This window comes from Amphiprion ocellaris, chromosome 22 (assembly GCF_022539595.1).
Source record: "Amphiprion ocellaris isolate individual 3 ecotype Okinawa chromosome 22, ASM2253959v1, whole genome shotgun sequence".
NCBI classification, from domain to species: domain Eukaryota; kingdom Metazoa; phylum Chordata; class Actinopteri; family Pomacentridae; genus Amphiprion; species Amphiprion ocellaris.
The window spans coordinates 15,262,716-15,287,004 of NC_072787.1; the positions used below are offsets into that span (position 1 = coordinate 15,262,716).

Here is a 24,289-nt window from a genome sequence, read left to right on the forward strand (position 1 = left end):
GTGTGTCTGTGTACTTTGTGCGCTAGTTTATGTGTATGTGGCAAAAAAGAAAAAAGGCTGCGGAAGAAATTAATTAACGGAAATGCTTCCCAAATCATTTACCCAAATGTATACTTAGAGGAGTAGATGTAAAATATCTGCTCTTGCATGTACAGCCATGTGATGCACCACTGACATAGTCATAAATGAGATCAAGCTGTTTCTGAGTTGTCTGGCAACAACAGGTTTGTAAACTCTAAAGATAAAAACAGTACCACCCATGTGTGGTTGACCATCTCTAAAAAGCAAGCCAGGTCATGTTAGTCATTTACACTTATTCTAACACCACAGAGAAAGTCGTTGTTACCATCAAACCATTCAGAGGGAAAAAGAAAGAAATTAGAAGTAGAGTCAGTGAGAAGCTTTTCCACCTACTTGTTCTCCTTGAAGTGCATTCTGAACCTAGTTATTATACTTTCACTGGATTACTTAAATAGTTTTTTTTTTTTAATTAAGCATTCCCCTCAGGGTTGCTAGAGTTACTGAGGGAAATACAGTTATGGATCATTTTGGAGGTTTTTTTAAATATAAATTTCACTGATCCTTTTTTTCTCTCCATCTGAACAAATCCTCTGAAAAATCTTTTAAGGATTTTCAGTACTCTGGCAGGTATCTGTGCATTTTCCAGATGGAGGTTTGTGTTGCAGGGCTCAGGTTGTGAAGTGGTTTAAGTCTGAGCACTACATTTTCTTTTAGATTGTCACTTAGTTAATATATCTACTTTATAGTTCTCCTTTTGTCATTTCAAACACAAGCTCCTTAAATGAACTGATCAGAAAGTCAAATCATACTGTATCTCTGTTTGACTAGGCTATTCTGGTACTCTTTCCACCCCTGCCGCTGCCTACGACACATTTGTTGTTGTGTTTTGCAGTGTTGCCTTAGTTGCCTGGAAAAGATGCCGGACCTCTTTGTGGGGGGTGTGATTGTGAGGAACAACATTCAGGCCCATTGAAATGGGGAGGGAGGGGATTACTCCTGTATTGGTACTGGGCCGGACTGTTGCCATGGCACATCCATTGTCCCCCAGCACATGGGCATGGCAGGGAAACCTCCAGTGAAATTGCTCATGTTCTGGACAGCTGATGTTATAGTGTGTTTGACTTGTGGACTTACTGGAGGCTCAGCTGGAGCAGGAGGTCACATATGCACGACAGATAAAATCAGTGCACGCACACAGTAAAAGGGGTAACAGACTCACTTGTGCATTGTAATTTGAAAGTGTCTTGAGTCACCTCATGCAGTCATATAAAGCAAATTGCCACTGCCTGACAGAGATGCAGCATTTTTTCTGTATTTCCTAGGCTGTGTTTCAAACTCCCTGTAAGTCTCAGCTCCCAAGTAGTATGACTCATGAGAGGAAGGTAATCACAGGCAATGATGTGGACCGCTGCAGGGCAAGCCCCGTTGTGGAGGAATACCCTTGAGAAAGTCCACGCCGTCTGCAAACGACTGCTCATATAGGTCTTAGGATCGCCCTGGCCCCGCAGCGAATCACGAAAGCCGTTTTATCATCCGTAAGCAGCGTTGTCCAATCAGCGCTTAGCTTACAATCCCTACCCCTGCGCTATTGGTCAAACGTAGGCAAGGGCGTTTTTTCGCTCGCTCCAACAGCACCATCTCTGGCAGGTGGTGAGCGCTTTAAAAGCATACAGTAGGCTAATGTTTAGGACGATAGGTAGGTAGTTGTAGGGAAATAAACGCACTTCAGGTCATTAATTTGTCGTTTTCGGTTGATAGTTTTGTGTTACGCGCCATTACGTTTCCTTTAAAGGCGCCGGAGTCGCAGTGAGTGAGATGAACGTCGGGGTTCCCCTCTCTGAGCCAGACACTTTCTGCTTTACGGTCAGCGGTGAATTAGACAACTGCTCCTTCATCATGCAGCTTCAGAAAAAAGACGGAAAAGCCCTACATGTTGATTATATTTCGCCACCGGTTTGAGTGTGAATGAGAAAAAAACCTCCCGGCCACGACTGACAAGGTCTCACGTCCTGGAGCTGCCTCACTTCAGCCGCCGGTGTTGCTCACAATATGATATGTTGATGACATTTTTTGGAAGTGGTCGTGCCTTTTGTTTTCATATCGGGATATGTGATATGCGGATCTGCAAGCGCCACGAAACCCAAATGAACGGACGTTTTTTCTGCTTTGAAAATGAGGAAGCGATTTCATAAAGACCCAGAAAATGGCAAGAAGGTCTCGTCGTCCGTGGGCCCGGATTTGAGTAAAATGAGAAGGAAAGGGGCAAATGCAACAGCAGCATGATTATTATTTTTTTTGCTCTCACAGAATGACACCGAAGGAGGTAAAACGGTGGAGGTAGATGAGACGCAGCATCAATGAAGGCGATCTGGACAAGTTTTGAGTCGCTCATAATGAACAGAAATACTTTGCGGCTCGATATCAGATCGTTTCCACAATTTTGAAAGATTTTTTTCGGCTTTGGGAGGATTTTCTAATTCACCATTCATCTATTTTCGCATTGCATCTGTTATCGTTTTTCGCTGTATATTTGATTTTTTTTCTTTTTTTTTTTTTTTTAATATATTTTTGATCCGGATCCAGCCCTGAGTGTTCAATGGAAGTATGTTATCAGCTGCCGGTTTTGCCTCTCGACAGGCCGGTTCCCAAGCATGTCCTCAGCCGGAGGGGAGCCATTAGTTTCAGCTCCAGCTCTTCTCTCTTCGGGGCTCCTGATCCAAGACAGCTGTCACAGGTAAAACAAATTAAAAATTACTACTCCTTTCTTAATTTTTAATCATGTAGCCACAGTGGGGTTTGGCTCTGGGGATCACACAGGCCTCAAAACCACCTTCTTTTCAACAAATACACGAATAATCCACAGGAATCTTGCAGGTGGTTGCTGGATATTTAGGCCCCAACACACAGTGAACGCTCACTTGCAACGGCACACACAACGTATTCTTATCTCTTAGACCCAAAAACACACACTGCAAGCTATCTCACAAAACCAACTTTGCATTTGTGTATGTTGCCCACAGATAAAGGCCTTCTTGGCTTGCACCAGCCAGCACTCACAACGTGATGCTGAAGTATAGCAGTTTACTCCTGGGATTGGCCAGAAGGAACGTGCAACACTGTTATTTATGTTAACGTCCTTTTGAAACAAATCATTGAGTCATACTTGAACTTCCTGCTTTCTTGGAGACTTGAACTCTTTGACAGTGTTCCTCTGGTGAGCCTGCCTCTATTTATTTCACCTGCTCTGTGGTGAAAGAAAAGAAAAGGTGGGCCACAACAACAGTCTTCAAATTGTGAGGTCACTTTCTGCTCGACTCTCAGGAAAAATTGGCACTGCAGCACAGTGCATTTCCAATGCATAAACCAATCATTGATCCTTTACTGCATTTTTGAGCATGTGTCTCAGATGATGTTTCATCTATTATGCCTTTGTCTAGTGCACTAGTTTAACCCACTATGACACGTGTGCCTGCGATATCAGCTCAGAGAAAAGTTGTACATCAAGTCAACAATGAGTCTCCACAGTGTTACGCTTTAAAAAAAAATGTACACACATCCTTACTATTGCTTCAGTTTTTGTGGACAAAAGCAGCAGGATGTATTCTCATGTCTTTGGGTCACGGCTCGCTAGTTACTCATGAACAGAAACTCCCACTGTGTTGGATGGCGTCTCTCAACCCATTAGCTAAGCATTAAGTCACTGTCTTTGACTGTGTGAGAGTATTCTTCAATGGGCTGTCCATTAGCGCTTTGTACCGGACCCTGCTCCACATAATCACCCATGTGTGTCTGCTTTGATCCCACCACGGATCTTCACAGGCTGCCCTCAAAAAGACCACCGCATAGACCTTGACTATAAAAGGTCCATCTTCAGTGGTCTTTTTGACAGGGATTCTTGTTTTTTTTTCTTTTCAACTGATGTACTGAAATGTTGGAAAAGTTGGATGAACAGGACTTTTCTAACCATCCAGTCATCTGTCTATTAATCTATTTGCTTCATGCTTGCAGTCATTCTCCTACATCCCCATCATTACTAACTTGCCTCAGTTAGGAAGACTCATCCCAGACCCTGAAACTGTCCTCCTGCCTTGGTGGTTCTTGGACCTTGTACCTCAGACCACAGCCCAAAGGAGGGTTGCCGGGGGAGATCTCAAAACCTCAGGAGAAAATTCATCTCGGTATAAAGCTGGCTAACTCATCGTTTGCATACAAACACAATTGTAAAGCAGTGGTGTCTCATGGCCAGGTTCCTTTTTAATCAGACAGTATGAGGTATGCTGTTTTTGTGCTTCTCTGTTGTGAAAAAAGGGGTCGTTTGCAATTAACTTTACACTCCGTAGTGTTAAGCAAATTTCGAGTGAAACAATAATTATCTGCATGATGTTTTGTGGAGACATTGTTAAATCACACAATGTTTGCAATCACTATACATGATGCAAAAATAACAAAGCAGTAGACAGGAATTTAGTAATTAAACATAAAGACCTGCTGACATTGTCATTTGTCTTTTTATCCTCGGGAGTATTGGCAGAACTGGGTGAGCATGCATGCACACATAAAGCAGTGTCAGTCAGCCTTTGTCACCGAGCAATTACACTTCTACAAATATTGTGTTTCGGGCCCTATTTATGACCATAAGGGTGCATTTGTCCTTGGTGGCTGCTGTGTTTTTGTGTGTGGTTCCACAGGCCTGTTGTTTGTGGAAGCAGGGCTGGACTACCATTGCAGAAAGAGGCAGTTAGGCATGTGCCTGGGCTCTGTGGGCAGTGGTTTGGCCCTCTGCCAGACTCACAGATGGCCGGAGTCTCAGCCTCTTTTCTTTCTCTGGCTATCTTGTTCCACTCACTCACAAGCTCCCTCTCTTTCTTTCTCTTTCTCCTCTAGCCCCCTCCCCTACCCCTCGCAGATCAAGACATTTCCTCTTGTAAACAGAGGACGAAAGTGTAGGGTTGTAGACACGACTGAGTCTCAGAAGAATATGTCACTGTGGTTGTGGAATGCTTATGATTGGGTGTAAATATGCTGTTGAAGAGGCGTTGAAAACAGCAATGGCATTAAATAAATGGGCTCATTTATCCATTACAATGCCTCCATTGTTTGCAGTACAATGCATGTTGCTTGTTGATTAATTCCCAAAAGTGAGGTGGAAGATGGGTTTGAATTTTCACTTGAATATAGAGATGCATGTTGGTTCTCTCTGGATTCTCATGAAGAAGCGGAGGGTAAACACAGGACTGAGACAGATTAGATTGGTGCAAAATGAAATGAAAGAACCCAGAGTACCAGACAAAGGGTATTACACTGTAAAGAGTCATGTGTTTCTCATCTAAACGAAAAAACAAACATGCATATGCACATGCAGACAGCTTGGAGTTGCCCAAATTTTCAAACTGACGCACATGGCAGGACTGAGGATTTCTGTGCCGTGTGTATCATGGTCTGGTACTAGTAATGCACACTTGTGCACGGTCATATGACTGCGATAAGGTTGTGCAATTTACAACTTTAGAAAAAAGAAAAAAAATATCGTGTAGCAACATGAGTCAATAAACAGATGCTCAGTATTGATGTGCTTTCGCATGGCTGTTGGTGGTCATGGGAGGAAAACAGCTAAGACTGGAAACCCTGATCAGCCTGTCATATCACATTCAGAGATATCATCAAGAGTATGGTGGCCACTGACCCTAGATCAACTCTTCTCATTCTAGATGTTTAGACACAGGAGATGATGACGAGTCTGTGCATGAGGGTAGGAGATAGCACTGCTTGTTTCATCCAAACTATGGATGTTTCTGTGGAGAGATTGATAAGGGAATACAGTACAGCCCTTCTTTCTGAGGGAGTAACTTTGTTGATTTTAACTGAACCGATAAGGTTTTTTTTTCTGTGCAATGCCATGAGATTGACGTTGTTTCAGGATGTGGTAAGAATGCTGAAGGAGCTGTTCAGAGTCTGAGCCTGGTGTTTCACAACCTTTCACAAAAACTTTAACCCCTGTGCTGCCAAAACCTACGTTCAACTGGAATGCAAGGTCCTGTTTGTTATTAAAGCAGATGTATGTTATTTATAACTAAAGAGGAGCCAAACCTTATATCCTGTCTTCATTTAAACATATGCGCTCCCCGTGTCTCTCTGTAAGGGGCCCCCCTCTTGTCACATGACCATTCTGTTTTTGTGCTGCAGTGTCGAGTGCAATCGGCCATGAGAATGTGGTTCTACATCAACACACAAACAGACACAATGTCAACCCTCTGGCTGAATAAACAATCATATGTATCTGCATATATAAGTCTATACAGGAAGGAAGCTGTGTTACTGGTTTTAAACCCCCAGATAGGTTTCACTGGTTGGTGACCTGGCTTTTGTTTGCTTTCCTCAGAAAGTTTCAAGGAGAGGGGGGGCATTAAGCTGGCCCCGAGAAGCAATTAGAGCCTGGGGATGATGTTTGAAATGAATGAAATTCCTGCGCAGGATACACAGCCTGTGAGAATATGAAGCAAAACTCCCTCTTCCCCCCACCTCTTAACTGTGCCTATTTCATAGAGCACCGCTAAAAGCAAATGTATGCAAGGCCCCTTAAAGCACTCTGTGTAAAAGAAGGCTTAAATCATTTTATGACACTTTACCCGCTAGTAAAAAAAACAGCCGTTGCAGATATATTACTGCTCGACAAGTGTGCCACTTTGTTCAGCGACAACACTCAATGTCATTTGCTGGCTAAGGCATCAGGCCAATTTACCCCAGGCCTTTCCTCAAACCAGCAGCCCTCTCTCAAAAACTCACTGCAGCTGGAGTGTGTCACAGTGGACAGTGTACTCATAAAACACTCTTCCAACAGGTAGACTCTATCTAGGGCTTTTGTGTATGCAGCAACTGGTGCACAAACACACACTCTCTCCAAACCTGCCAGTGTTTATGGCCTAGCACTCAGTTACTGGAATGTGCCGTCCCACACAGCAGAACGCTGCAAGAGGTCATAACTCAGAAGGAAGCTTTTAGTTTATGAAACCGCGCTGAGTCCAGCGGCTTTTATCTCGGGAATTTACATGTGTGTGTGGTGTGCGTGTGTGCACGGCTTTGTTTCTGATATGTCAGTTTATAGGAATACTGCTGGCTTCCTCATTTGCTCGGCCCCAGCTGTGTGACAAGCCTACTGTGTGTGACTGCAGTAGGCTTGTCGTCGGTTAAAACCAAGTTTTCAAAGGTAATAACACAATAAGGGAAGTTTTTTGCCTGTTTTTGGAACAAGGAAGAGAGACTGTACTGGACCATGGAATACAATTCAAAGGTCATCAGACTACAATATCAGCTTAATCACAATGCTATGATGACAAAGCCGATGAACTGTTGATGGGTAGAGTTTTTGCAACTCGTCCAGTGTCTTTTACTAGAAATACATGTGCGTAGGTCTTTTTTCCTGGATCAAGCATGACCATCAGAATAAATTAGCTGTTTAGGGGGACAAAAAGCAAAATTTCACCAGATTCCAGTACTTGGGTCACTTGAGTCCATATTTGTGAAACTTTTAGTGATATAGTTAGCATCTATTTACTTGTAGGATTTTATAAAATGACTAACAACGAAGCCCTGGGGTTGCTCACACAGTCAGTTGTTTGGACATCAGGTCCTGACCTCAGAAACCTGAGTGCTGTGACCTCAGGCAGTGAGATGAAGCTCAGATAAGAAACTGAGCCGTATATAAACAAACTTACGTGGATTTGCAGGGAGCACAATGAGCGGACTGTTATGCTGGGGGTAAACTCCAAACAAGCCTGAATTCGGTTTGTTCTCAGGCTGCTGCAAGCAAACAACAAGCGCCTGCAAATTCAGGTGTTAAAAGCAAGACTTTTTTTTTATTTTGTGAAGCTTCATTGAACAAAACTGGGAAAAAAAACATGGCCCACAATCAATATGCCTGGTTTTTAGTGCCTGTGTTAGGGATGCATGATATTGAGTTTTGCTCACATCCGATGTGCCAATATTTTCCATTTCATTTTGGGCGATTGCTGATGGCAATACTGATAAATGCACTTCTTTTTTCCACGTATTGTCTGTCCTTTAGTGGAATTAACATAATATTATGCCTATTGTTACTATAATATTGTGCTGAAATGCTTTTTAAATGTATGTATTCACAGGGCAAGACTTAGATTTCCTTTTAAAGCTTTTGTCAGCAGATACCAATGAAATACCAATATCATAATCCATAGCATGTATGAAATGCATTAGCAGGTTTTCTGGAACCAGTTTTCTGCTTTTTGTGGCTGTATTTCCAATATTGTATTTCAATGAAGTATTCATTAGGTAATTTTTATAAAGTATACGGAAGACCCATAGTATTTTTTCTTCCATTTGCTTATTGCACTGTTTGTATTTTCCCAGTTACAAGTTAAAGTGACCATCATGCACGGGACATGGATGATGACATAAGTTAGGGTTTGTACCAGTTAACTACAATTAGGTCTGACTACATATACAAATATGTCACTTTTTATCATAGTAGTGGTTAGATGTATATATACAGTACCAGTTAAAAGCTTTGACACACCTTCTCATTTAATGTTTTATATTTAATTATTTTATACATTGTAGATTAATACAGAATACATCGAAACTATAAAAGAATACATATGGAATTATGTTGTAAACAAAAAAGTGTTAATCTTAAGTATTAATCAACAATGTAAAATGGTGAGTTTTTTTTGTTTGGTTGTTTTTTTTGTTTTTTTTTTTTAAACAAAAGGCTTTTATTTCTGGAAATTATCTATCCAGAATACATCAGAGATGGATGAATGATGACTTCACTGTATTTAGAGCCCAGTGAGTCACATTTCTCCCCTCACACCCTGTTTTGCATGAGCCCAAAGGAAAACAGATTGGTAGAAATTTTAATCCCATCTCTGCTTAGTTTGATGCCTGAGGCAGTGGGTCAAATGCAAACTGACAACCAGCACGGCTCAGCAGTAGAGGCAAAGCACAAGTTCCTGAGGCTGTAGTTTTTCTAATGTCCGCTAGATGCTGACAGTAAGAACTCTGACTGTATTTAATCTATAGTGGACCGGTACAAAACGTCGACCCTGGATTTTTAGCCCACACCGGACCACCATTATTGGTCACACTTCACCCATCTTCACTGTCTCCTAAATGTATTTATTTATTTGCCAATTAAGAGGAACTCAAAAAACAGTAAAAAGAAAGAAAACATGACAAATACATTCAGAAAATGTTGAAAATTGTCTACTACACAGCGATGAATGCTAAAACAAGCAATGACATCCTGTTTGTGTGAGGGGGAGAGAGAGGACATGATAAATGATTAATTAGATGATATGTGTTTTCCAGACAAAGTAGCGTTGAGTGAACTCTAAAGTCAGTAAGTGAAAAGGATGTCTGCAAAATCTTTGGATGGATCCTAAACAAAACAAGTGAGAGCATCCTGTGCGTATTTGAGAGATGAGACATCACTGATTGGTGTCCTAAAGATAAAATCAGCATTGCATTAAAAGTAAAGCTACACAAAATAATCTTATATGTTTTTTTTTTTAGGTCAAGGCAAGATCGCCCAAGAGCCTAATAAGTACAAGAACAAAACAACAAATGCTGTCAGCTGATTCACTGTTAATGTTGCTGAATAGTGGTTGACAAAATACCGTTTTCCCAATAATAACATATCACAGCCATGAGAGCTACCCTACAAACAGACAGCAAATGCTTACTAATTGTGTTGGCCGGTGGGCACACTGACATGGTAACATTAGCATTGTAACTAGCTAGCTTTCAAACTACACCTGCATTCGTAAATGTAGCAAGCTAGCTTAACTGGAGTGGTATTATCCATGTAACTTTGCAAACACTGGGCTATTTTGTTCACCACTTGGCCAAATGGCTCAGTTTTATCAAGGGGCTCTTGAAATCAGGTCAAATCACTGTTATTTATATTTAAAAGAAAGCAGACATTGACCAAAAGTACATTATAAGAAGAGAGGGGAAAAAACAGACAAATAAGATTAACATTACAAATTTACCTGACTAATTTAAATATTAATTCCAGTATTATTGAGAGAAACCAAACCAAACCTGTGGTTCCCATAGAACAAGCACTTGACGACAGTGGAGGAGAAGAACTCCATTTTAACAGGAAGTGACATCAGAATAGCATAGCATGCTAATGATCATCATTTCTCATGACCTAATGGTTCTACACTCCCTCCACTTTCACCCTCATCCTTCTCCGTCTCCTCACCTACCACCACCATCATCGGCCACGGTCTACGGGCACTGAAGAACGTCCTGCGGCAAACATGTCAGTGATTTTTATTATTTTTTTTGTACATTTTGTAGCATTTGCCTCAGGGACATGTCGTTATTTTTTTACCCAGAATTTCTCCACATTTCCCTTGCACTTTGTTTTCTTCATTTTGGCACTCTGCCTTTGTCGTCAATGCAATGTTGAATGAAGGCACTGAATCAAAAGTAGGAGGGAATTGGGCAACTTCAGTGTCATTTAAGGAAAAAGGGGCTAACTGTGTTTTTTAGCAAGCCAGACCAAAAAATATAGTGGAACAAAAAAAAACAAGGACTGCTGTCAACCTGAAAGACATGTTGACCCACCAGAAAGTAGGTCTACTCTATGACCTTTCTGATCCAGAAGTCAGTGTAAAATCCAACAGTTCGTATCATGAAATGAAAGGATGCATTTTTGTCAAAAACTCTCTTTCTTAATATTAGTCTTCCTAATTGGGTGATCACTTTGGCAGATATGTTTGCCTATTTGCCGCTTAGCTAAGTTAGGGTGTTTTTCTTTGTGGCTGAGGGCGAGACTGAGAGAGACAGTGATTACGAGGATTCCCAAATAAAAAAGCTTCAAATATGCGCTTAGAAAACTACTGACGATGTCTCAGGTGTTTTATCTGTGTTTTGTCTGTCTGTCTGTGATAAAGTGGCAGATTTCTGTGAAGCTGTGACGCACCTGTTTAACGTCAATGATGAGAAGCTGTGATAGGGTCACTGTGCCACCAATGTTTTTATGTTGGAGGTTGAGATTCACAGATTCCACAGGTTCAAAACCTTGGAAAAATGCCCGGATCTGCTACAGATGAAAGTTAGCAGCAAACAAATAAATACCTCCTGCAGCTGCTTCATAGTTAAAACTTTCCAGTATCAAACATGCCCATGGAAGGCTGTTGTTGTTAAGGAACTGAACAAAGCGTTAAGCTCTCTTGAGTTTCTTGCATAAAGTATGCATGCTGTGCTAATCAGTTTGCTGTAACTCTCTAAACATCTCTGTTTAGCCTTAATAAAAATGTTGTAAATCCCCGGAAAGACACATGCTGTTTCCAGAACAGGAATGTGACTTTCAGGATAAAACAAAATTTTACACTCAAATTTTGGATGCTAAACATGTTCAAACACATGATTGACCACTGCTGGGTTCCATTCCTAATGTTTCATGTGATTCAAATTTGTGACGTGCATGTAAACAATGACAGCAAATCAAATTTATTCGTTAAGTTTTAATAAGTGAATTATGCATCTGTGACATTGAGTTCAGATCCTGCCTTTGACATCCTGCATCTCTCTTGCTTCTCTCATCACCCTCAGCTGTGATGCGGAAACACCAAACACACAAGGCTTACAAAGTGGCTCAGGTTCTTATCGGACCATGACTGCGCTACGGGTGTGTGATTCTGTGTGTGTTGGTGCTGCAAGGCGTGGCATGGGTGTGTGTTGTGGGCCGGCCTTTTCAAGGGTAAAACGTGACTTTCCCCTGTGTTCATAGTGGGAATGTGACAGACAAAAGTGCGCTGCTGCTTACCTCCTACCAGCTCATGAGGGAGCACATGCCAGTAAGTGCCAACTGGTGGCTGGCCCTGTATGAGAGAGTGTGTGTTAGTGTGTGTGTCCAGCAAGCTCTGGCCAAAAGGTTTGTTTGGGCAAGTGCTGGCAGCACTGGTCACTCTTCATTCCCAGCCCTTGAGCCAGCATTATGCAGTTCCCACGCATGTTACAGCCAGTAGCAACCCCCGTACACACACGCAGACACACACAGCCCATGCATACATGCACACAATCTATAACGCTCACACTAAACACTGGTGCCGTGTGTAAACACAGAGGCCTGTTGACACTAAAATACAGCTTTGCACATTACCCACCCTGAGTCAAGCTGTTTGCTAGCTGGTAAAATATTAGCTTTGGATTGGTGGCTGTCATATGCTTAGAGGACAGACATTGTCAGATGTGTATTTGTGTGTGTGAAGGAGATTCAAAGTAATCCGAAGGATCTGAACTAATATGTATACAAGCAAGTTCATTTGTGTTTGCATGTGTTTGTCTTTGTGGTGTAGCCAGACGGTTGTCATTATATGGTCACAGAACATAGACAGATTTATCAAGCCAGTTGCTGTAGCTCAGGCTTAGTCTTTATGGTTTGAGCCATAATATCAAATCTTTATTTACAAACTTTCTTGTGCTGGGTAGTAAGCGTTAACCAGGGGTTTACTCTCTGGTTATGCACTTTTTATTCAGTCAACCAGATAGGTTAGACCTGTTGTCCAACTGGACAGCCATCAGTCTGGCAGAGAGCTACTGAGCCAACCTGCCAGTTATGCAGGCTCCCTGTGGAATGGGTAACCCTAGACAAGGGTAGCCCCAGAAGGGAGAGTGGGGAGTTGAGCCAGGATGTGTGGAGTGCATAGAGAGGTGAGCCAACACCTCAGTGTAGTCCTGAGCAGCTGTCTGTCGACAGAGCAAATATGCAGTTACCAGAGTCATGCAAGCTACAGCTACCACTGTTGCAGCTACCTCCTGTTCAGGGATTCCAGTTGGCACCAGATATCACTGCAGACAAGCATTTTGCAACTTATTCCTCCTTCCAAGGTCAAAAGGGGCATCCTTATTCCAACCTTTATATAATATTAGTTAATTGCACAGTAGGTCAGTTATAACAGTGATCTCAAAAACCATAAAAAAATAAATTTCTTGTTGATGCCCTAAAACCACAGTTGCAGCCTGCATATGAAAATGGTTTGATGCACAACTGGAGCCTTGTGATGCCTGATGAGCTACTATAAACCATTAACTTAAGTGGTGTATCATTAGAAAGTTGTGCAACAATATAGATTTGACTACAGTGGCAGAGACTGGTACTAAATTATACTTCAGGAAATTGCCATGAGGCTGAACATCGTTGCTGTTCTGTGCTTGAACAATAATATCCATAACCCACAATGCAGATGTGGTGGCAGCTGTATTTCCATCGCTCAAGAATGGCATGGAAAAAGATTACCTATTGTTAGGAAATCACAGCTGTCTGGACTCTTCCTGGTGCTTCGGGGAGCATTCCCTGATAAGAAGCTTTTTGGTGATAGTCTTGAAGTATTTACTCAGTAAAAATGTTGCCCCCATACTGTCTATCCTTTGATATATTGAAGTTCACCACTTTATTGCAAACGTGTGTTTTTCGGATTGTGGAAGCCATATGCTGTAAATAGTGTGATTGTTTCAGGAAGCTAAGTAGTCTTAAGTGATTTGTAATGTTATTTGCACATCATGATCTGTCTATTTTTGCTTTTAATTCAGCAAGTTCGTCATGTTTGTTTCATATGTTTCCCTGGCAAAATCTAAATCAAATGTCCAAATCTCAGTTTAGATGAGCTTTTATTAAATCAGCCCTTAGCAGATGGCCACTAAACTTGTTGGAGACCGTACTTCCTGTATCTGCTGTTTAGAAGAAATGCTCTTAAGATGCAGCTGCTAGAATGTATGTGTTTTGGTTGAGAATGGAAAGGAGAATTATATCAAATTATTTTCATTATTAAATTGATTTTTTTTTTTTAAATGTATGAGATACTCTCCTTAGGAATGGACTTGTTATTGACTGGTTGGTTGCATATGCCCCGGTTGCTCTACAAGAGTCAATTCAAATACAAATTCAAATGAATTCAAATTGCATTCACCTGCTGACATAATATTAGGGAAGTATTTTTTTTCAATGTATACTTTATAACCTTTCTGCATTTCCAACTGGGCTTTCAGGCAAACCTTTAAAGGCAAGTAAAAATATCACAGAAAACGTCTTGGGTGGGGGCAGATCTATTTGGATGAGACTCAAGATATTTTCTATTTATGGGAAATGCTGTGTGTGTTTGTAGGTGTGTATTTCTATGTGTGTGTATGTTTGTGCACGTTGCACATGTGTTTCTCACATGACTGATAGCAGTGCCATATCAGGCTGATGATACGGAGCTGGAACTTGTTTATCAGTATAACAGTAATGCACACACGTACACACACTCACTGCAGATTAGAATGAACAGTAGCAGCATTGCGCCACTTTCAACTCATCAAGTTCTGTGTATATGTTAAAATGTATAAATAATGGCTGTATTTTTGTGTTTTTGAAATGTGTGTTTGGGGTAGATGGGATTGTTATGCCACCCACATCAATTTTGGGCTCACTAACCAGTGGCAGGAACTCATTATGTTGCGGTAATAATATAATTGCGACATTATATTGGTCTAAACCGTAAACAGTTGATGATGTTTCGTTCTGTTTGTTCAGAGACGAGGGGCCATCTCCTACGACAGCTCTGACCAGACAGCGCTGTACATTCGCATGCTAGGTAAGTGTTTCCCCGTTCTTCATGCATACACACATGCATTTTCATGAGACACACATACACGTGTTACAGATATCAGAGACTTTATCTCCTCCATGATCATGTCCATTTCTTAATATGCAATGGCTTAAAAAAACAGCAATGAGATGGGAAATGGATGGATCAGAAATGGAGTGAGGGATGTAGAGATTATGAGGAGATGGGGACGCACTAAAGTGCACGTCCAGAATCCACGCAATCCCTGGCCTTTTTCTAAGCTCCCAGTCACAATAGGTTTAGATTTTATGTATCTGTAGTGTTGAGTGTCTTTAAAGTTCTGATCAGATTTGTTATGAGATCTGGATTACATTTGACCCCTAAACAGACCAAAGGTTCTTTGGAGGGTATTATTGTGTTTATGTACATGTGTCTGCGTGTATATACTGCATGTGTATGTGTCCATTTGCCCTCAGTGACCCTAAACAGGATAAGCAGTTTAGAAAATGGATGTATGGATGGAGCGATCACAGCTCTGCCAGGCAGATGGTATCAAATAGATCGAGGAAGCAGCCAGATCAGCCGAGGCTTACTAATCAATAGGGTTATTGAGTATAATGGTGCGATTAGAGCTGTGTTGTACGCCTGAGTTCTGTCTATTAAACGTGGATGTGCCCTCACATGCAGCTTCTGCCACTTTGTCATAGTTCTTGTGGTTTGACTGGGAGGTATCGGCAACAAAAAACAAAGTATAGTCGCTCACAATGTTATGTTTTTCAGCATCAGATTGCTACTGTAAAACATAGCAAGTTTTTTTTTTTTATTCTTGGTTTCACGTAATATTGCTATACTATTTTTCCTATTTGGTCCTGAGTCAACTGCTGCCACGTGTGTCTAGTCACAGTAACAGCGTTTTATGGAGCTCACTGAAAGAGCTTTAGCTTTTTAATCATTTTACTTGGCTAAGTATGATGGCAGCCTCATACGTCACTGGCATAAAGCATCTGTCTGTAGATTTTATATTAAATTGAGTGTGAGGAGAGGCACACTAATGCAGACTGGGCCAGGGTTCAGACTGCCAAGTTAATGCTGATGTGCTGATGTGCTTTCAAATAGCAGGACTCAGAGCTTTCGCCACATCAGTTATAATGACATGACCTACATCCACCCCAGAGCGCCAGCACTAATGCACCGTAGGGGAAACATGGACCCTGTGACACTCAAAACACACTAATCACACAAGCACACACACATGCTGAGCCCTAACACATGCATCTCCAGATGTCACAGATGTGTATATACATGTGGGCACACACTCGCACACTAGGAGTGCATGGATTATAGTGTTTTTTTTGGTTATAATTTCTGTTCTGCACGTGAAATGCCACTGACATAGTTTCACTCTCCACATTCATGTCAAAAACAGCCTCTCAAATTACTGTTTAGCATCATTCTGCCTGAATAGTAATTCTTAGTTTTTGGTATTTTGATAGGAGCTTGTGTAGTATTCAAACAGCTGTTTGCAAGTAAGTAACGTGCTGGATGTGGGAACACACCTGTGTGACTGCTTTTTGATCCTGACGCACACATGACACAATATGAAGTGCCATGCTGGAAACATACCATTGCACTGTTTAGCACCTTGATCAGTATACTGCCATATATAGTCTTTCTGTTTATAGAGTGTTGCCTGGAACGACACACTAGCATTTTACTGCATCAGTGTCACAGCACCATCCTGTCACCTCACTATGCTCTCACTGCTCCTGACTGCAGTCTACAAGCAGGCCGGCCGCCGTCTGTTGGGTCCAAGTCTGGAGCCTGTCCCTGTTCTTCTGCCTGACTACTAAAAACAGACATAGCTGGACTATAGATCACTCTCAGCGGCTCTGAGTACTAATAGTAGACCAGACTGTCTTGACATGGCATTGCATGCTCAGCTGTTTGATTGACTTGTCTGTCTGTTGAATTTCCTCTTCTGGGACATGGGAGTGTGCGTTTGTGTGTGACTGTGCCCGCACATGGATAAGCACACAGCAGGCCTGGGTCAAATAGTGTTTTTGAAATCACATCTTTTGCTTGTTTTAGTTTGCTGGGAATACCAAAGTGATGGGTTTTACCACAACAGAGAGGTTATGTTCTGATTCGCTGTCAATTCTTAGTATGAGATGGATTATTTCCTGATGATTATGAAAAGCTGAGACCTAATGGAGGGATTTTCTGTCCACACTTCAAGCTACAGGGAATGTGTATCAACTATAGAAAAAAAACTCACAGCAATTTTCTCTCTAAAACTTGAGATCTATTATTGTTGGATTCTAACAAAATGAATAGTTTATTATTACCTTTGTCTTAAAATCATGTATTTTTTCTAAGCATACAATTGTATTTATTCAAATAACACTTTCCAAAAAAAATTCTGAAGTATTTGACACAGCTTTTAAGACAAAATATTAAACAGGCTGGATCATATCAAAGACAGAAGCAACAAAAGGTCATTTTAAAATCAGAAATAACAGGAAAAATAGCAGTTTGTTGCACATTGTCACTCTGTCTTTGAATGTTGTCAGAAAACGAAAATAAGTTTCAGCTTTTTAGAAGGACTAATTAATGAAACCATTCTAGATGAAAATGATACTATCTAGGGCCTAGTCCAAATGTACACAGGTATTTTTTTTTTTGTCATAGTTTTTTTCTTCTTAAATAAAAACCTCCACATGAAAACACAAAAACACCATGAAGCCATGTCAAGAGCATGCCAGACCAATAGGCCGTGATTTAACTGCAACCCTAAAGTCACACTGGCCAATCAGAAGCCTGAAATTAAGCTATTACAAGTTCCTCTAGGCCACCAGCAGGAGCACATCAAGGACAGGTGGATTCATGTGTGTTGATGGATTTTGATGCCTCTGATTTTCAATATAGTGGAAGAGTAACTTTACATTTATGTGTGAACACTTAGAAAGCCCTGTTAGCAAGGTTAGCCCTAGCGCTATTTTGGCCAGGAGGTAACGGAACACACTGATATCAACGGCCAAAAACGTTTTCCCCATTTACACGTCAACACTATGAATGGAAGGACTTTTCCAAACACTTCATTTTTTAGTGACCTAAAGCAAACAGGCTGTATTTTCTAGAATACCTATGTATGCATGGACAGGGCTTGGGGCTTTTGAAAAAGATGCTTGTTTTAAAGGGTTGGGACTGAATTTCACCTGTGGTGGTCACTTGAAATTCATCTGCATTAATCTAATTGTAACACTCTGTTCATCGTGTGGTAAAGCCCATCCTCATGGCACTTACACAAGAAAAATTCCACTATATACTAAAAATATTTCCAATTACTGCTTGGCTGAACATTTTCAGACACTTTTTTTTTCACACAGTATGAATCTTGAGGAAATAAGTGCTGATTTCTTCTAGGAGATGTGAGAGTGAGAAGTCAGGTTGGATTTGAACCGGAACGAAGGAGCTCCCACCCATACCTGTGCATTGACTTCCGAACTCTTCACAGTGAGTATGAATCGCAGCCCGATTACTTTGACTTGCCAGCCTCTCTGATAACAAGAGGCATTAGCAGACCGTAGCTCCACACAGTTTGTCCTTCTCCAGCGAGACTGACAGATGTTTGTGCTGCTTTTATACAATACTTCACATGATGACAAAGACGGAGGCGTGTCTTAGTTTAAACCTTGTTTGAGGCTTTTTTATCACACCTGTATGAATAGGTGTGTGATAAAATATCCACTTTCATACTCCATGAAGGCTTTTCAGAAAACATCAAAGAGTTACAAAGAAGTAACGTGAGTGTGTTGACATTATGACCCAAAAGTAATCCTACCTCATGCTGACGTGTTTCCGGATGGCAGCCACAGTTTGTTCAGACAGTGTGCCTTTGTGTGAGGGTGTGTGTATGTGAGGGAGACCACTGACAAAGCATGTCTGCTGTGTGATCCCAGACGAAAGGCTTATGAGTGGGCGGCTGTGTCAGCAGCGACTGTTTGTATATCGCTGTGTTGGTGTCAGATCCCCACCGAGCTTGGCCGGGCCAAATGATTCTCCGAGCCTAATGAGCTTTTGAAATAAACACGTCCTTAAAAATTGTTGTCTATTTCACATGTTGCATCTTTTGTAAAATATTTCTGCGTGTCTGTGTGTGCAGCGCGGCTGAGCTGTGGGTCCACGTCGGCCAGCTCTGGTCCTGAAAGGAGGGTCCACAGGCTGCTCAGCTTCCAGAGATACCTGCACTCGTCCCGCCTGCTGCGGGGAGTCCCCCAACAGATCCCCCTCCACATCCTCGATGAAGATTACACTGGACAGGCTAGAGTATGGCTCCTATCTTTTATAGAATGTCATCCTAATAAGACTTCCACCATTTTCCCCCAGACTTCACATCACTAACTTTGTGCTTCTCTTTTCCATCTCTTCTAGTGCATGCTGGAAAAAGTCGGGAATTGGAACTTTGACATTTTCCGCTTTGATAGGTTGACAAACGGTAGGTAAAATATGATCTGAAACCCTGATGAGAAGTTCATTTAAATATCATGATATGAAAAGTTATGCACTGACTGGGGAATCCAGCATCAACTCTGATTTAGATTCAAAGTGTTACCACTAGTGCCATCTGTTGGATGGCCGACAGTTTGGAGATTAACTCTGTAACTGAATAACTACATCTGACTTTGGGAAGGGCATCATTATCACATGCAGTTCGGCTTTAGAGCAAATGATTCCAAAGAAACAGCTTGATAAAGGAGGAGGAGTTTGTGCTGTGTTTTTTAGAATTGCATCATCTGAAAGTCATTTCCCCTAAACTCTCTAAATGTATTTTTTTTCCAAGCCCCTTAATATGGACATTTTGTGTGAATGGTGAAAAGATTGATGTGGTTACTGAATTTAATCTTTTGCATAGTAATGGAACCAACTAAAATAATTTTAGGCAATATGGCAAAAAAAACTGTGGAAACGGCAAATTTTGGACTAATTGAGAACTGCCTTTTTGTGGATGGAGCAGAGATATTGCTGCATGCTGTGATGGGATTAGGCAGGGGAAACAGTCCTGAAACCACTAGAGTCCTTGTACAAGCAAACCAAATCAGCAGAATCCTGGTAGAACATCATTTTCTGAGCCTTAAGAATTTCAGTTTATATTCGTAATTGTGTGCAGAGTATACATTTTTAAATTGCTTGGGCCTTCCATTGTTAAGTGCTTACTTTTGTTGAGAGAATTCTCTAAAATCTTCAAAATCATATGAAACAAACTTTTCTTTACTGTTTTTAATGTGTATTGTGCATATATCAAAATGTTTGTTTGTACTGTGTCCTTGAGTGCCGAGAAAAGCGCCTTCAAATAAAATGTATTATTATAATACCATATAACATAAAGAGTTTTACGGTAGTTCCCCTTAGTAGTTAAAAATTGCTGCATATTTGCTGCAGTGGAGATTAACAACTCAACAGTACACAGTAGGTTTGGGTGACAAACCAAAAACTAAAGTAACTGCTTCTTTTTTCACATTAGAGTTTAAACCATCAATTTTTGAACAGTTATAAAAGGAGAGACCTCAAAAAGCCTTAAAATATGTCCTTGCAATGCCCCTGACTTGATCACAGTGCTTTGGGAAGGAACATTATTAAAAGTCTCACATATTTAAAATGAAACGGATTAGGAGGTGAAGTGAATGTACGTGCACCAATACATAAAATTAAGGTGGAAAATAGCTCATAGAATGCAACGCACACAACAGATTTACAGTAGCAATTCATTTACCTCAGTGCTAACCGTTATTTGTCCTCTCACTCAGGAAACAGCCTGATCACTCTGACCTTCCACCTGCTGAACCAGTATGGCCTGGTGGAGCTCTTCCAGCTGGACATGGTCAAACTCTGGAGGTTTTTGGTCATGGTTCAGGAGGACTATCACAGCAACAACCCATACCACAATGCTGTCCATGCTGCAGATGTCACACAGGCCATGTACTGCTACCTGCGGGAACCCATGGTGAGACATGCAGACAAGACATTTGGTCCTTTTGGTTTTAAGCAGCTAGTTAATGGCCAATTTTGAATGTCTAAATTCAAAAAAATGTTTCTAGCCTGTGTGTCATGTTGAGATAAGTTGTATTTTAATGTTAAGTCCTCATAATCTTTGTCTTGTGACTGCAGCTTGCAAAGTCTCTGACCTCCTATGACATCCTACTGGGTCTCCTAGCAGCTGCCACACATGACCTGGACCATCCTGGGGTCAACCAGCCTTTCCTCATCAAGACTGACCACTATCTAGCCACACTCTATAGAGTAAGCCAACATAACAGTTGTTCTTTAACCTGCCTAACCTACTTATTAAAGGACTGGAGTGGAAGACACCATCACACAGTGTATTGAATTAATGAGCATCTGTCTGCAATATGTCATTTTTAACACACAGAATACCTCAGTTCTGGAAAACCACCACTGGAAGTCGGCTGTGGGTCTGCTCAGAGAGACTGGGCTGTTTTCCCATTTGCCTGCTGAGGACAGGTCAGTCTGACACTGAAATGTTGTTTAGAGTACCCAGAAGAGTCAAACATCGTGCCACATGGCACACAATAGTAGGTTATACAGAAACTGATTTAATTTAGGAGTCTTCTCTGCTGAGTTTTAAAGAGAAACTGCCAACAGAAGCCACAGTCTGTGCTTAAACTGAACATTTTGTTCAACACAATTTCTGACACCTCAGCCTGAACATGGAGAGGGAGTTGGGCTCCTTAATCCTGGCCACGGACATCAGCAGACAGAATGAGTACCTGTCCAGGTTTCGCATACACCTGGATCAGAACAACCTGTGCTTGAGCAACGCCAGCCACCGTCACTTCATCCTGCAGGTCGGTTACGTCCTCTGCCATATAAACACTCCAGCCTCTCAGCAAAACACTGGGTTCTTATTTTGTTTTTATTCCCACTCTGTACAGATGGCTCTGAAGTGTGCAGACATCTGTAACCCCTGCAGACCCTGGGAGCAAAGCAAACAGTGGAGTGAGAAAGTGACAGAGGAGTTCTTCCAACAAGGTTATCTGTCTGCTGCTTGCTCATACATTGTTCATCATCTTCTTTGTTTTTATTTGTTTTGCGCTTTGTTCTTTCTGTAATTATTATCTGTGATTCTATAACTGTGGAACGCACAAAACAGTTTATAAATAAATTCTGTACATTCAATTTTATTAGGAGACATTGAGAAGAAGCACAAACTTGAAGTCAGCCCACTTTGTGACAGAGAGATGAACACAGTCGGCAACATTCAAATAGGCAAGTTTTGTAGCAGTGATGCATGTTTGTGGTATTCAGTCATTTCTTATGGCTTGTATCTAACACTGAAGCTGCCACCTTTTCTCCCTCTTCAGGCTTTATGACGTATGTGGCGGAGCCGCTGTTTGCAGAGTGGGCCCGTTTCTCGGACACCCGCCTGTCCCAGACTATGCTGGGCCACATGGGGCTGAACAAGGCCAGCTGGGGGGGCCTGCAGCAGGAACAAACCCCCGTCTCCGAGGAGGCAGAGGCCAGCATAGCCAGCGCAGACACAGGAGACGCTGCCACCGCTGCGCGAAGAGACGCTAACACAGCTGCAGTCGCAGGAGGAACCAGCTCCAAAGAAATACCTCAGGGAAGCAGAGAATCCTGACACTCCTAGTGTGCCCTTTCACCTCAACCTCCTGACCCCTGACCCCGGCCTCAGGGCCTCACCACACTGAGGGCTGGGTGGGGCATCCGGTGGCCCGCAGCCCTGCCGCAGCCCCACCTGATCCCAACACCTTATTTGTGTTTTGTTGCTTTGGCCTCCCATCTTGATAAACCACTGATTTTATTTAATTTATTTAATTTTTAATTCCTCTTTTTTTTGGCATAGAGCAATACATAGATACCTCATTTGGCTACTGCTGTATTTTTCTTTTATTTGCTTTGTTTTATTTATTTGTCAACTGAAGTTTTGGCATTGCTGACTGAATGCACCACTTTCTTTTTTTTTCTTTGTTGGTGAACCTTAAGGGGAAAGCAGTATACGAAATGATAAAGACATTTTTCTGGTATTTTGAAGTGCCATTTGAAAACAAAGATTTGAAGAATGATCTGAACTGAATCGACTGAGACAACCGGAGTATTCAGACATGAGACCCTCCTAAGACTTTAAAGTAATGCCATGTTGCATTTGTATTGAAGATTCTTCCTCATGTAAAAACAAACAAACAAAAAAAATGTGACAAGCCCAGTCCTTTTGCTGCCTCTACGAAGACTGTTTACGCATTTCCTTGTTTGTTGTATCTTTCCCTCGAACTGAAGTGTATCGTGTCGGCTCCACGGTTTGCCTTCAAAGCACAGATGTGAAGAACCACTCGTTTGAACTGTCATCCCACTGTTGAAGCCATGAGCAGAACCTTATTCAGACACACCAGATGCCATAAATGACTCCACCTGTGCTACCATGTGTTCTTGCACTCCCAAACAACGATGGTGTTGGATGTGCAGCTTTGTCTCCATGACCTCTCCAAGACATCCCGCGAAGGTATTATAGAAGTTAGTCATTTTCTGATGATGTTTCCGCATCATCCGGTCCTAGATGAACTTGAGGAGGGGGGAAGCTTCCCCTGCCACACTGGAGTCTGGTCAGTCACTGCACATGCATCTCACCTGGAACTCCACTCCACGCAACTCGACTCGCTCAGGGTTTTGCCAGTCTCTTTTGAGAGGGAGAGAGGGAGGAGGTGACCATGGACGATGCAAGGTTGTATTTTTTTTTTTTTTTTGGCTAGGATCTACTGAAGGAGACTCCCTCTCCGCAGAATGTCTCTCACAGCCACATGAAACCTAAAGGACTGCTCAAATGATGCCTTATGACTATGCACAAACTATGCTAAGTGACCAAACCAACTCCTTTTCCCATCAAGTGCATGGTGTGCTTGTGTTTGAATGCACTGTCCGATCCCTTTGCCTTTTTGTTGTGAGGAACAACTCCAGCTGTCCTTTTTTTTTTTTTTTTGTATGGAAACAAAATGGTCGAGTGAATTTGAACATTCCATTTCTTTGTGTTTGGTTTGTCTACCTTGATTCTGTACAGTGGCACAAATTGTGTTTGTGTTTAAACATTTTGAAAGATAACAGGTGCTTTTCTTACTTTAGCTGATTTGTATTTTGCTGTAAGTGCTGTAAGACTGTTGATAAAACTGTTTACAATTTGTTGCGACAGCCATTTTTGGGAAGACTTCAGTGTCGAGCCACATTTTGTAAAGGCTTTGCTGTATTGACCTTTTTGATACATGCTTGTTGCAGTTACAATTTGAATAATAAAACCTGTTGTTGATAAATATCTGACTTTCACAAGAGTCAAGTATACCGATGAAACAATGAAAACTGTTAGCCACGGCTTTCCATTCAGCTTTTGTTAAAGGTGAGATAAGCAATTTCTATTTTTTTGTATAATGAGGCAAAATTCTGTCATGTCTTTTCAGCATATTGTAATTTAAAGGGTGTGAGAGGAAACTAGTCTTCTGCACCACCTGCTAGTTTTGTTTTCAGGCTTTAAACCAATCACAGGTCTTTTCAGCGGAAGAGTGTTGTTCCTATTGGTTAATGCATGTGCACATCCTTATGGTAGAAAGCCTGATTAGATGATGGGAAATTTATACAAGAAAAGCTGCAAC

At 41.5% G+C, this 24,289-nt stretch overlaps 1 protein-coding gene across 5 annotated transcripts; it reads left to right on the forward strand.

The window, feature by feature from the left end:
* Positions 1-1,660: 1,660 nt before the first annotated feature.
* On the forward strand, positions 1,661-23,953 carry pde7a (phosphodiesterase 7A). 5 transcript variants are annotated; one of them, XM_023276151.3, is made up of 13 exons: positions 1,661-2,755; positions 14,585-14,645; positions 16,112-16,144; positions 18,042-18,131; positions 18,781-18,944; positions 19,050-19,113; positions 20,423-20,619; positions 20,784-20,915; positions 21,046-21,137; positions 21,337-21,481; positions 21,569-21,665; positions 21,822-21,902; positions 21,998-23,953. In XM_023276151.3, exons 1-13 carry the CDS (start codon positions 2,618-2,620, stop codon positions 22,273-22,275), a joined length of 1,572 nt encoding a protein of 523 aa, XP_023131919.1. In that variant the 5' UTR covers positions 1,661-2,617; the 3' UTR covers positions 22,276-23,953. The 5 variants fall into 5 exon arrangements, with proteins under 5 accessions (XP_023131919.1, XP_035806801.1, XP_035806802.1 ...); XM_035950908.2 differs by having other exon boundaries at positions 18,045-18,131; XM_023276152.3 differs by lacking the exon at positions 16,112-16,144 and having other exon boundaries at positions 1,662-2,755.
* Positions 23,954-24,289: the final 336 nt, after the last annotated feature.

What these genes read in the sequence shown, in the direction of transcription:
- pde7a (XM_023276151.3), top strand. Translation starts at nt 2,618, where the DNA reads ATGGAAGTATGTTATCAGCTGCCGGTTTTGCCTCTCGACAGGCCGGTT. An exon ending in GCTGTACATTCGCATGCTAG is followed by an intron (nt 14,646 to 16,111) that starts GTAAGTGTTTCC and finishes GTATTTTGATAG; the next exon opens with GAGCTTGTGTAGTATTCAAA. An exon ending in TGACTTCCGAACTCTTCACA is followed by an intron (nt 18,132 to 18,780) that starts GTGAGTATGAAT and finishes CTGTGTGTGCAG; the next exon opens with CGCGGCTGAGCTGTGGGTCC.